Below are 13,602 nucleotides of genomic sequence, written 5' to 3'. Positions count from 1 at the left end.
CTCCCCCCACTCCCTCTCCCTCTCCACCTTCCCTTCCTCCTCCCCCCTCCCCCCCCCGCCCGCTTGACTGAGGCGCACTTTTCCACCCTTTATTGCAACATCTGCCCCACTTTCCACCAACACCGAGTAGAGTGTGTTCTCAAGACCATATGGGAACCACACACACACACACACACACACAGTGGGGGGGGGGAGGAGGAAACAACAGGGAGTCTCTCTCTGTGCGTGTGCGTGTTTCCTTCGCCGGCTAGTTGCAGGTGGGGGATGGGAGTCACGAGGCACCACTGGCGCGCAACGGTCCCACTTCTTCCTCTTTCTCGTCTTGAGCAGCACCTCTCAGTTGGGTAGTCTTCGCTTGCGCGTTTTTTTTTCCCGCAGCTGTCGTCGGTCAGCGTTTATGGGAGGTGCAAGGCGCACCTGTGCCGACCACGGGGTTGCTGTTGCACTTCTGTGGGACGCACTCTCTCCAGCTTGTGACGGCATCACCGCCATTTCCCTTTTCACTCCGCTTGCTATTTTTTTTTTTTTTTGGGCGTGCATGCGTGAGTAAAGGGAGGGGAGAATGTAAAGAAAAAGAGAGGAACGTTCATGTGCGCTCCCCCCTCCTTCCCCATGTGTACACACGTTGGTCACCAAGAGTACAAGACCCCCTCCCCCCGCCATATTGCGCAGGGAAAAAGGCAAGGGGGGGGAAGGGGGAAGGGGGAGGAACATGCACAGAGGGCATAAACCTGAAGATCACCATGGGCAAAAGAATAAGGAGGGGCGGGGAGGAGGAGTTGAGGCCATTGTTGATACACAAGCTGATATGGGGGAATCAGCAGTAACCCCCCTCTCCCCCCCTCACTCCCCACTTCCCCTCCCCGCCCCCCGGTGGCTGTCCACATCCACTACTCTCCCTTCTTTTCCACCTGGAGGGCTTCACACAACAGCCGATTGAGTTCTTCTTGCACAAGGATCGTTTCATCATATTTACTCCGTTTCACCATCGGGTCCCGCGGCGGGGCATACGCCACGTTGGAGCCGTTCCTGCGCTGCGGAACGAGGGCTCTGCCACCCTGCACGATCTGCTCACCTTCTTCGGCTGTCAGATCATCCCCAGCTCTGCTATTTCCAACCAGGCCATTACCGATGTAGCCGACGCTGTGCGCGACGGCACCCCAGAGGGCACTGAGCCGTCCTTTCACGTGCACCTCCGGAACTCGGGGCAACTCCTGCACGGGCGGCAAGGAGGCTGCCCTATTGCTGTGCTCAACCAGCTCGTTGACCTTCGACTCAATTGCCTCCAGACGGGCCTGCAGGTGGGCTTCTTTGGCCGCCGATGTTCGGGATTGCTGGAGAAGCTCCACGACGAGCAACGTGCAGAGTACCGTGTACGCCACCAGCTCAATGAGGAGGTCAGCGCCCGCTGCGACGAGTCGATCCTCGGGGAAGGGGGCTAGAAATGTCTGGCGGAGTACATCCCAGGCGCTGCGAGTCGGATAGCGGATAAACACCCGGGCCGCCTCGCCGACGGTGCGCGATGGATCCAGAAAGACGGTGCTGTCGTATGTGTCTGCCACCCCACCTTGTGGCTGAGGGCCGTAAACAACGCACTGAAGCAGCGAACGTGAGCGGGGTGCGACGGTTGCTGGTGTAGCAACTGGCTTTCCAGTGGGGCTCGCAGTGGTTGTTGCTTCACTGATGCCTTCTGTCAGCGACGCCTTGTTCGCCCCATGAATGGCCACCTCCGTTACATTTCGCGTTATATTTGCACGGGTATCCAGCGTTTTCTTTGCGGCTGTGGCGTTGTTGTTGTTCTCCTCCGATTTGCGCTTCGCCTCCCTTTGCTTTTGCTCTTCAACTCGTGTCCACTCCGATATCACGCCAGAGAGACCGAGAGAGACGCGGCCCAGTCCAATGCACACACCGTACGTCAAACCGCGCTTCGTGTTTGCGCGTGATACAATCTGCTTCGTGACTGGACGCGTCACCTGGCGAATCGCCAAGAAGATGAACTTAAACGCGGGTAGCCCCACCATTACACTAATTGCGGTGACGATCACCTCCTCCTTCTCTTCCTCCTCCCCACACACCACACACTCGAGGGCAGCTGAGCTCCGGTTCGTCGAGTCGGACAGCGTGAGAAATACGTGTATAACTTGGGAGGGAGTGGGATGAAGGCGCGAGTGTGCGTCTTCGATTTCCTTGGCGAGTTCGCTTGTGAACACAGGATGGGTGAGTGAGTACCAGCAGGTGTGCTGCGCGGTGTGTGTGTGTGCGTGTGTGTGATCCAGTGCATGCATTGGTAGTACAGATAGTGAGAGCGGGGGGGAGGGAGGGAGGGAGGGAGAGAGAGGGGGGGGTAGCGAAAGTGGTGGCGGGGGGTGGTGAAAAAGGGGGTGAGGGGGTGCAGTGCCTGAAGCAGAGGGTACACCACTTATTCTTTACAGAATACAAGGGAGAAGTGCACACAGACACACACACACACACACCGCACAGAGATCAGCGGACGTCTGCAACACCAAACACAAAAAAACGCCCCACGTATTTCATCTCATCTCTGTTTTCTGTGTTTTTTTTTGTGTGTAGGTGTCCGCCCCCCCCCTTTCCCTCCCCCCTCTTCACCTTTGCTTCTCCCACTTTTTGAAAATATATATTTTTTCGTTGAGACATGTTTCTCCCTGCGTCCGCTCCACCACTGTCTGGTTTGTCACACACTTGTATCCATACGTTTCTATCGATATTAATGTGTTCGTACATTTTCATTTGTGTGCATGTCTACACACACAACACACACACACACACAACACACACACGCATGTTTCATTTTTTCTTTCCTTGTGCATCTCCCCCCCCCCCTTACCTTGAGTAAAATACGGGCGTCAGTCTCTCTCTCTCGCATGCACGCGCGGTACAGGATACAAAGAGATTTTTTTTTTTTTGGTGTGTGGGGGGGGGGGAAGGAGAAAAAGGCATCACTAGTGGAGGAGAAAACTGTCAACCCAGAAGACAGACAAGGGACGCGACAAGAGGAAGGAAACGAATGGAAAGATCGGACAGGCATGGCGTGAGCGACGTCCACCTCCCTCCTCACCGACGCAGGAACAAAAAACCAATTCATTTTTCTTTTGTTCCTCTCCTCACATCTCTGCCTCACACCCGCGTACAAAGCTCTCCGCTGGTAACAGAGAAAAGGGGGGAGGGGAGTGGAAGAAAGAGGGAGGTCGCCCCGCCCGCCCCCCCCCCTTCCTCCTCTCATCCCCCCATACGCGGTACACAGGTGCACACACTCAAGTTGTCCTCTTTTCCCTCCCTCTCCTCTTCTCCCCCCCTCACCACCACCACCACCACCACCTCACCAGAGAGAAGAGGGGGGAACAAACAACAACAACAAACAACAACAAAGGCAAACCAACAAAAATCCGAAAAGAGAGAAAAAAAGTAAAAAAAAAGACATAAACAACGGCGTTTGTTCATGCATGAAAACAACAACACAAAACGAGAATGGAGATGATAAAATATGAAGAGTGAGGGATGACGATGATGCCCACGTTGGCGCCATGTACATGGAAATAAAATCGAAAAAAAAGGTGGTGGTGGTGATTGTGCGTGCGTGCGTGCATGCGTCTGTGTGTGTGTGTGTGTGTGTGTTTTTTTGGGGGAGGGAAGTAATATTTGAAGCAAACTTGGAGATTCACCATGAACGCTGCGTCTCCCCCTTCCCTCAACACCCCTTCTTTTACCCCCTTTCATTGTGTGTGTTTTTTTGTGTTGAGAGGGGGAGGGGAGGCGAAGCGACCCAAACAACAGCGAAGCTCACTGCCCTTCTCAGAGACGAGTACGCATTGAATTATGCATCATGTGTGGCTCTGAGGCCTGCGTGAAGTCGACAGAAAATATAGAGCTGAGAAAGCTTCCAGCGGAAGGGAAGAAAGCCCGAGGCGGGAGAGAGAGAGAGGGGAGGGAGGGGGGGGGGCAAGGCTCTGTGGCAGACCCCACCGTGCAGGTGTGTGCATGTGTACCGTCACCCTCTCCGCCCCTTTTCAACACACCCGATTCTCTCGCCCCACATTTACATTTTTGCAGTCGCACCGATCCATAACGCTTGCCGTTCCCCGCCTTGCGTGCGTCCGTGTGCGTTTGCGTGTGTGTCGATTTTTTTTGTTACTCGAGCTCTTCCATGGCTGTCCCGTCATCCTGGCCCTCTGGGCGAGAGTCCTCAGTCCAAAGAGCGAGGTTGTCGCGCAACAGTTGCATGATCAGCGCCGATTCCTTGTGCTGATCCTCATCCAGCACCTCCGGATCGCTCAGGGCCTCCTCAAAAGCTTGGCGAGCGAGCTGGCAGCCCTTGTCGGGGCTGCGCAAAATCTCGTAGTAGAAGACGGAGAAGTTGAGGGCGAGGCCGAGGCGGATCGGCGACGTGGGCTTCAGCGACGTCATGTACTCGGATGCCTTCATGTACGCCTCCAGTGCAAAATTTTTCTGCGTCTCTGAGCCGGACTCGACCTCAGCGAAGTAGCGGTGGTAGTCGCCCTTGAGCTTGTAGTAGTACACCTTACTCTCGTCCGTGTCGGCGGCTGGGATGAGGTACTTGTCGAGCAGCTCCAGAATGTCGGAGCAGATTTCTGCCAGTTCCTTCTCCACCTGCTGCTGGAAGCCGCTGAAGAGACTTGCCGTCTTGGCCTTGTGGGTGTCCTCCTTATGTGCCATAGAGCTCATGCTGCGCCAGCACGCGCGACGGGCGCTGATGATGTACTTGTAGGCTGCTGAGAGTAAATTGCGCTCCTCACTGGACAACTTCGGGTTCATCTTGACCACGCGCTTCATGCAAAAGAGAATCTCATCGTGGCGCTCGCACTGCTCAGCGATCTTCGCCGTATAGACGAGCTCCTCGCGTTTCTCCGGTATTTTAAAGGCTGCGGTCATGGCTGATATGATGAGGGTGTTTTGATGTGTGACGGGGAGGGGAGGGGGGGGACTAGTTGTGGCTGTGGAGGATGTAGTGGTTGTAGCTATGGAGAGAGGGTGACGAGATCGTGTGTGTGTGTGTGTGTGTGACACAGTTTGTGTGTGTGTCATTGGCAAGGTGCAAGGGGGACGAGAAGGAGAGGTGATGGATTTCCTGGTCTGCAGGAGGCATACAGAGGGAGGGGAGGGGGGGGTCCGAGCGCTGCCTCCTTGGCGCCTAGACGAAAAGGAAAAAAAAGGAGAGGTTTGCGGAAACTCTTCGAGGGGCGCAGTGACAGGGGGCGGGGTGGTGACACAAAGTTAAAGCCATAGACCGGGTGATTCATGAGAGCATGCGCTTGCCAGGCTACTTACAGCGTCCCCCCCTCCCCCTCCCCTCCCCCTCCCCCGCCACGCACGGGAAAGGGATTCTGCACTCTCTACACACCACTCCGTGCTTTTCTTTGAGAGGACAAGTTTAATTTTTTTTTTGCAGAGATGTTGGAGTTTAATAGCAGGTGAACCAAAACGAGCAGAACAGCAGAAACACTGATGAGGTGTGTGCGTGTGTGTGTGTGTGTTTGAGTTTGGGGGGGGGGCAGGTGAGACAGAACATTTGAATCCATAGGAAGCGGAGGAAACGAGTACACAGACAACGGCTCACTCGCAGATGATGTCCGCGGCACTGTGAACATTCGCATTTTTTCCCTCCCCATTTTGTGGTCCCAGCGTGAGACATCACCGCAGCTAATCAGATCGCTACATAAAGGAGATGACGCCTTGGCATTTGAGGCAGTTTTTTTTTTCACTCTCTATAGACTCCTGTGCAACGCGTGCCGTCGGCGGGGTATGGGGCGATGCAGTTACCGACAAGGAGGGTCGCCGTTGTGATGGCTGTCACTGGCACTGCTACCAGCGGCAGGTGGGGTTCGGGTGCACCACTGAAGCCTTTTTGAAGCTGCCCTACTGCAGCCACATATGGAATTCTAAACTGGGGCGTCGAGGACAACTCTGCTCCATCGGTTGCGAGTCTGGCACCTGTGACGCTCTGAACACTCTGCAGGCCCTCGCGTGGCGACGGTCGACCGCGCCGCACGTTCGTCTTTATCGCTTTGCGTTTCGGCTCGGGAAGCGACTTCGGTCGCTCACATGTCTCCGTGACACTGTCTGTTGTCTTCAAAGGCGCTGAAGGACTCACCCAGCGCGTCGGGTGGGGTTGAAGAGACCAGCCGTGGCACTCAAGACTGCGAACACGGGCTTGCGAGGCTGGGTGATGGAGTGGTGCCGTGCGCAGCCACTCTTGGGCCTGGAGAAGAGCAAAAAAGCTATCCTTCATTATGGAGGGGATCAGCCAATAGACGTCCGGCGACTCCGCTGCCGCCACCGCAGCGTCTGGCGGCTCTGAGGAAACCCGGGCTGGCGTCATGCTTCCTGCCGCGCTGCTTCCCTCAACAGAAATCAGCGAGGGGGGTGCGAGCATAAAGCACAGACCGGCAGCACTGACGTGCATGATGATCTCTCTCGTCGTTTGCGCACTGAGGGGAATCGAAGGCGAGTGTTGGTCACCTTCGGTGATAGGTGATGCCGCTGCGGCAGGGCTGTTGTGCCAGTGTACAACTTGCAGGCAGTCCCCACCGCTCAGGGAATACACCCCCCACATTGTCATGGGCATCTTGGTGTCGCCATTCAGCGGTTCCGAGAGGAGGTAGGCAAAATAGTGACCCTCGCTGCTCTTCTCCGCGCCCAATCGAGGGCTGCAAGTACTGACGCCATGGGTGCATCGCAGGTGCGTAGCCGCCAGCAGAGCCGGAAGCTCCGAGGTACTGTGTGTTACACTCAGCCTCGCTAAGTCATCCGACGTGGGTAGGGCAGAGCACAGGAGGTTCGGCATGTTCCAGCAGCATCGATCATCAGAAATACTTGTCTGCTGCTGTGACTTGCTTTGCCTCGCCTGGTGCGTCATGTTTGTGTCTGCTGCTTTCACATTTGCGGCAGTGAGTGAATCAGAAACGATCGTGCCGTCCTTGCTGGTGATAGTCACAGATGTACAGGACGGAGCCATCCCGCCAGCCGATGGCGTAGAGAGTGGAGCAGCCTTGGAGACTACCACGGCGGCGCTTCCCCCATCATCATCGCCCTTGCAAACAGGTGCGAGCGATGCAGCCAAAGCGGCGGCGGCGGCGGCCTTTTTACGCTTGGCTGCTGCGATGCACCGCGACCTTTTGTTGTGTTTGTGCTCGTAGGCCATCCATATATATGTTTGTGGCGTACATGTCTGTGACAGAGATGGAGATATGTATTTGAAATGGAAGATAAAGTCGCGATTGGGTTTGCCGTGCGTTGATGCGAAAGGAGAGGGTGAGGAGGAGGAGAAGAGGGGGGGGGGGGGAGGAAGAAGAGAGGGTGAGGAGGAGGAGGAGAAGGGGGGGGGAGGAAGAAGAGAGGGATCCCGTGTTCACTTTTGTCACACACACACACACACACACAGACAGAGATGCCTGCATATTTGCCCTCATTCATCAGTGTAGTGTCGCAACATTTTCGTTTTCCTCGAGATCTGGAGGACAATAAAAGGGATGGTTATGATGCGGTGCCTTGGCTTTTGAAATTACGGTTGTGCATACGCACTGCATCCCTCCCCCCTCCTCCCCTCTGCAGACAAGATCGTGTAGATGCGGAAGGGGTGGCAGAGGAGCTCAATCGCCAGCACATCCTGAAGTGCTCGGAAAGAACGAGGGACATGCATGAGTGTGTGTGTTTTGATGTGCGTGTGCGTCGTATCTCTCAGCAACTTGAAAAACAAATGTTGTTTGGTTGAAGAGAATCGGCTCCCTCCCAAAAAAGAGCGACAACAAAAACAACATCTTTGATATAATAAATAACAATAAAGTGGATGAGGAGGGGGGAGGGTAGCCGACTTTCTTTCTCCCCACCCCCCCACCACCACCACCAGCACCATGCACACACACACACGCAGACAGACGCAGACACTTCCCACCACACATCTAAGGTACCCTAAAATGAAGGCTAACGCAAAGGAAAAAAAAGGAGTGCGTGTGTTTGTGTGTGTGTACACGAACAAACAAAAAAGGCGATGAGCGCACTCACCACAAAGAGCGATGCAAAAAAAAATAAATAAATAAAAGGATTCACGCAGGCACACACACACACACCTACGTGAATGGTGCTGATGATCTTCATGCATACATCCATTAATACATGTAAAAGTACACACACACATCTACACCCACATACACACATACATACATTATATATATATATAGGCGAAGATGTGTATACCTGTGGACTGGTATCTATGTGATAGGGAGACCAAAAAAAAAACTAACAGTCGCACATACAAACATACACACACACACAGAGATCCTGTCCGGTGAAAGCCGCTATCATCACCGCGAAATAATAAGAGGCTCTAAAATGTGTGTTCTTCGCCAAGGGCAAGAGAGACGGCGGGTAACGAGGCGGCCGCGGCTGCTACGGAGGCCGCCATGGCGCTAGCTGAACACGCCATGTCGAACGAATCGTCGTCGTCCAACTTTTCTGCCTCTGCTTCGCCTCGCTGACCCGACGCATAGTCGCTTTGGCTCGTCACCGCCGCTGAGGGAAGGGAGTTTTTCGGGCTCGCCGGGTCCTTGCTGATGTGCTTCCCGTTTTTGGTGCGGCGACGCCCTTCTGTTAGCTTCGATATCCGCTCCACGTGTTGCACGAGTTTGCGCATGCGACGTGCCACGAGCACAGACTGCTGAACAGAGCTGAGGTGCTCCAAGTTGAAAGGCGCACCACCGCCGCTACCGTCCTCCTCTGCCGCAAAGGTGCTGCCGTTGCTGTGCTTGCCTACGCGCACCATCACTCGACTACCGTCGCTCGTGTTTGTCATCTCAGCGGCGGGGAGGGTCTCAAAGCTGTCCTCACCGTCACTGCTACTATGGGAGTCAAAACTACTTCTATTACGGCGATGGCGTCTGTTCGGTCCAAGCAGACTGCTGCTGCTGCTGCTGCTCGACATCAGTGGAGACGCGCCGTTGTTCATGGAGGTCACCCCCTCCAACAAGCAACGCAGCGAAGCTCCACGGCGACGAAGGTGGTAGACGGTGTCGTTGCACCGCTTCCACGCCGAGACGGGATACTTGGAGACGTCAGCAACAGTCCACTGCAGCGCCCCGTGCAGCGATTTGTCAAAGTGAACGCACATGTCGTTTGCCACGACCATACTTGGTGAGAAACTTGACATGGAAAGCTGCTCCGGGTTGCGCACGCGGCTCATGGCCACGTACAGCAGGTGCTCGCACGGCCACATTCGGGAGAGCTCGAGGTGCACGCGGCCCACCAGGGTGAGCCCCTGCACCTTGTGCACCGTAAAGGCGTAGGCTAAAGAGAGCGGCAGAGCGACGCTCGAAAGGCTGTAGAAGTGCGTGTTCGGGCCACCACCGACGGAGAACTCCCACGGTGGGATGGCGATTTTCTCCCCACTGTAAAACTGCACGACGGGCACCATGGGCACCGGCATGCCGCACTCGGTGAAGCAAAACATACGGTAGCGGTCGATGCAGCGCTTCACCGCGTCGGTCTTGATGTACTCGGGAAATGATTCTTCTCTACACTCTACAAAGTCCACGACGGTGCCGATGCTGCCGTTTACAAGGGTGTTCGATAGGTTTGAGCGCAGAAGAACGCGGCAGCCCTTTTTGAGGGTCAGTGGCTGCGCGATCGGGTGCTTTGACATGACCTTGTGCAGGTACTCCTCCGTCTCTGGCGTGTGCAGGCCGTCGCCGTTTGGGATGATCTCCGTGACCGTAGCGCCTAGCTCCAGGTCGTTCAGTAGGCTAGCGATCTCAAGGAATCGCTCTCGCATCGCATCGCGCCACGCGACGGACTCGCCAGGAGGCAGCATCACACGCATCACGTGACCATCTTCGTACACCCGGTAGAGCGAGAGGAGGGAGGCGCGGGGCAGGTCAAGGGTGGCCTGCAGCAGGGAGCGAGTGTGTCGGGCAAACTCGGACTCATTGAAATCAGGCGTCGTGCGCAAAAGCAGCGTCGCTGTCGTTTCGCAGTGGAGGGAGGTGATGCCGGTCTCCGGTGTGAGCGTTAGCGGGTCGCCCGGCAATGCCTGCAGCTGCCGCTCGTTGGCCGCCTGCACTTCCTTGTTTGTCGGCAGCAGGTTCACAGCGGAGTCTACCATAGTGCCCGAGGGCAATAGCTGCACCGTTGCGTTGAGGTCGCTCGGCACGATGCCCAGACGCATGAGCTGAAGGTCGTTTGCAAATTTGGAGTTTGCGGTCTGTCGAACCTGCGTTTCGAGGCGGACTTTTACGAAATTTTTGTGGAAGAGCGGTGAACCGATGATCGACTTCTCGTTGATGCAGCCAAGCTGAAGGAAGTCGCCGCACAGTATAATCTGCACACCACCGAAGGGTAGATCAGGGGTGCCTGCTTCTTCGCGCAGCACGCGGTCGAACTCCTCAAAGAGGCTCTGCGGGAGCATGGAGACCTCGTCAATGATGATGACGTCGTAGTCGAGGATGCTGCTACGTCGCATGAACTCGCCGCGGGAGGTGACACCGAGGGCGTGGTGGAAGGTCGAGCCACCAATGTGGCACCCAGCTACACCCGTTGTGGCGGTCATGGCGACGCGGAGGCGGTGGCCTTGCAGGCGACGCGCCACGGCACGCAGGAGCACCGTCTTACCGGTGCCGGCGCTTCCGCCGATATACATGTGGTGCCCGCGCAGGGCAATGTCAATGACGCGCTTCTGCTCGTTGTTGAGCTCGATGGCCTTATCTGGATCGTGTCCGCCGTTCATGAGGTTTTCCTGATCCGCTGTGTCGGCAATGGTGGCATCAATGTCGTTGCTCGTCGCAGATACGACGGAGGTGTAGCGGCTGCGCATGACACTATTCGTCTTCACCCGAATCATCTGCTCTAGGGCCTTTGCCGGGTCGTTGATGCTTTTGTTCATGATCACCGTGCCGATGACGCGGGTGAGTGTCAAAGGCCATTTCTTAGGCAGCGCTGCCGTTCCGGCGCGCACCCGCTCGGCAAGCGCGTTTAGAACATCTGGGCTTTCTACTATGACCTGGCGCTCGCTGTTGACGCCGAAGCCCAACTCGCGTAGACACAGCATTGTTTTCGACGTCTCGCTCGTCATGCGACCACTGAGGGCGTTGTACACAAGGGTCGACTCACGCGGCTCTATGGTTTTGGAGCTGCCACCCCCCCCTGAGTGAAGGAGTGACGAGAAAAAAGACTCCTCGTCCAGGTTGTCGCGGAACGGGTCGTCGACGCGATTTGCTGGCGCCACCGGTGCTTCAGCGGCCATGACGGCTGCTGGTGCTGGCGCTGATGCAGCGGCCTCCTGCTCCTTGTGTGAGCGGCCAGCCGACTCATTCGGACTTATCGTCGCTCCCAACGCAGCCTGCGTGGTGGAGGCGGTTGGCGCGGCTACCGCATTGGTCTGGGACTGTACATCTTCCTGAGCTATTTGGCCGAGAGGTGGAATAGATGTACTCGCCGGCGTTGTGGTGGGGCCGACATCACTTGACACCTCCACGGCGGTTCCGACACTTGCAGTCACTGGCGGCTCAACAAGTTTTGCAACCTGTGTCGTGAGGGGGCTTGCGTCTGATGAGTCCAACACACGAGCTTCTCGGAGAGGTGCTGCTGGTGCCACTGGCGTTGGTTCACGAGGGCGTACAACGGCCTGCAGCGCCACTGCTGAACCTGAGGTGGTGTCTGTTCCTGGGCTTGAAGCAATGCCGATCGCCCCGCTTGCAGGTGCGTCGACAGCTGTAGGTGCGAATGTGGCTCGGTGTGTCTTGCGGCCCGGTGGCCGGCCACGCCTCTTGCCCCTCTCTGTCCTCGGTGGCGTGGGGGCGGAGGACTGCCATCGCATACTTGTAAACTGCGCAGCTGCTGGAACGCTGCTGGTTACGGCGGCGGGGCTGTGCATCATCGTTGATGAGTGAGCGTAGAAGGCGCGGACGGCGTGCTGCACAGCCGTCTGCCGCGCCGCGGACGAATACGTGAGGTGGCGAAGCATTTATGTAAAAGGGGGGGGGGGGGGGGCGGGGAGCGGGCGTAGTGTTCACGCAAAGAGCTTCTTCGTGGTGGTGTGTAGCGACACACACACACACTTCAACGAGGGACGGTGTGTATGAGAGTGCAGGGGTATAAAGGGGGGGGGGAGGGTAGTGTGCGTGAGTGTGAGAGGTGGGGTGGGATGGGAAGGAAAGATGTCCGTGCGTCTATGATAAGGGAAAAAGTATATATGGGTATGGAGGGGGAGGGGAGGGGAGGGGGAGGGCAGTGCTAAGTGAAGAAAGAAAAGTTTGGGAAAGTGGTGGTGCCTGTTTAGAAACAGAGAAAAAATGTGTGCTCTATGTGGAGATGTGCGTAAAGAAACTAGTGGTCAAGCGTGACACAAGGGAACCCTGGAAAAAAAAAAACAATGAAAAAAAAAGGACGAGAGGCGATAGCTACATCAAACGGCGCCCACCCCCTCAACTTTCGATCTGAAGCGTGCGAGCGGCTAATGATGATCTCGTGGTGTGTGTGTGTGTGTGTGCGTGTGCGTGCGAGTGAAGCAGTGAGCAGAAAAAAAGATGAAGTCGCAACGTCATTCACCGCTTCCTCGATGCCCAATGTGTGCAGTATGACTGCTCCGTCCCCTACTGATGGTGGGTGGTGACGAGGGGGGGGGAGAGAAAAAAAGAAAGAGAGGGGTGGTTGAAAAGAGAAATCTCTAGAGAAACAAAAATGTGCGGACGAGAGGAGAGGAAGGGGGGGGGGAGGCAAAAAAAACAAAAAACAAAGAATTGTGCGTCAGTGGGTGGGGTGGCCGGCGCGAGATGAGAGACGGGTGTGGTGAAGGAATAAAAGGCGGCCCACCAGATGAGAAACTGAACGGGGGTCGTTTCCCGTTTTTTTTTTGTTTTGTGCTCCCCTGGCTTCCCTCTCGCCTTTCGTTATGCCCTATGAATAAATATATATATATGTATATATATGTATGCACACACACTCTCTCTCGCCTCTTCTTTTCTTCTCCCTCCCTACCCTCAAACACACACACAAAGAATTTTTTTATTTCTCGGTATCTCGCACTCGTTATGTATAGCGTTCAGTCAACGCTCCCCCGCTAGTCTAGCCTTTGTCGACTTTTTTTTTGCCACCGCCTCGGCTCGCAGGCGGGTGGGGGAATGGGAGCACGTACTTGCGCGCCGGTGCCCAGGGGAAAGCAAGGGGGAGAGGGAGATACACACACACACACACACACACATACACAGGCGTACGTGGTGAAGCGCGCAAGGCCCAAACCGGAGAGGCGATCCGGGGAAGGGGGAGGAGGGGTGAAGAGTGAGGTGGGCGTGCGGGGCTGGCGCCAATTCAAGTGAAGGGCCCTCTATAGAACGGAGCGCACTCACACTTGAACTCACACACACACACAAGAAAAAAAAGAAATTACGTCACAAGGCAACGGCGCCCTTGTTCACCCCTAAAAAAACACAATCAATAAAAAAAATGTTTTATGCTTTGTCTTTGGAGAGAAAAAGTGAAAAAATAATAAAAAAGATCTAATGTCAGTTGGGCTTGTTTTTTTTTTTACGGGCCTCTGTAATTGGCAGTGAGCGGCAAATGTGGAGGGGAGAGTGAGGGCGT

General features: G+C 55.7%; 4 protein-coding genes across 4 annotated transcripts; all 4 read right to left on the bottom strand.

Moving 5' to 3' along the window:
- Positions 1-890: 890 nt before the first annotated feature.
- Positions 891-2,021, bottom strand: JKF63_06989 (uncharacterized protein; the record flags this gene model as incomplete). The annotated part of the gene is made up of 1 exon (XM_067902934.1): positions 891-2,021. One exon carries the CDS (start codon positions 2,019-2,021, stop codon positions 891-893), a length of 1,131 nt encoding a protein of 376 aa, XP_067758943.1.
- A 2,125-nt stretch (positions 2,022-4,146) lies between these two features.
- JKF63_06988 (uncharacterized protein) lies at positions 4,147-4,908 on the bottom strand (the record flags this gene model as incomplete). The annotated part of the gene is made up of 1 exon (XM_067902933.1): positions 4,147-4,908. The coding sequence occupies one exon, from the start codon at positions 4,906-4,908 to the stop codon at positions 4,147-4,149; it is 762 nt and encodes a 253-aa protein (XP_067758942.1).
- Positions 4,909-5,734: 826 nt separating this feature from the next.
- Positions 5,735-7,177, bottom strand: JKF63_06987 (uncharacterized protein; the record flags this gene model as incomplete). The annotated part of the gene is made up of 1 exon (XM_067902932.1): positions 5,735-7,177. One exon carries the CDS (start codon positions 7,175-7,177, stop codon positions 5,735-5,737), a length of 1,443 nt encoding a protein of 480 aa, XP_067758941.1.
- A 1,182-nt stretch (positions 7,178-8,359) lies between these two features.
- Positions 8,360-11,899, bottom strand: JKF63_06986 (uncharacterized protein; the record flags this gene model as incomplete). The annotated part of the gene is made up of 1 exon (XM_067902931.1): positions 8,360-11,899. One exon carries the CDS (start codon positions 11,897-11,899, stop codon positions 8,360-8,362), a length of 3,540 nt encoding a protein of 1,179 aa, XP_067758940.1.
- Between the last annotated feature and the right edge of the window lie 1,703 nt (positions 11,900-13,602).

Source organism: Porcisia hertigi, chromosome 11, assembly GCF_017918235.1.
Source record: "Porcisia hertigi strain C119 chromosome 11, whole genome shotgun sequence".
Classification (NCBI taxonomy): Eukaryota; Euglenozoa; class Kinetoplastea; order Trypanosomatida; family Trypanosomatidae; genus Porcisia; species Porcisia hertigi.
This window is presented reverse-complemented; position numbering and strand designations above follow the sequence as displayed.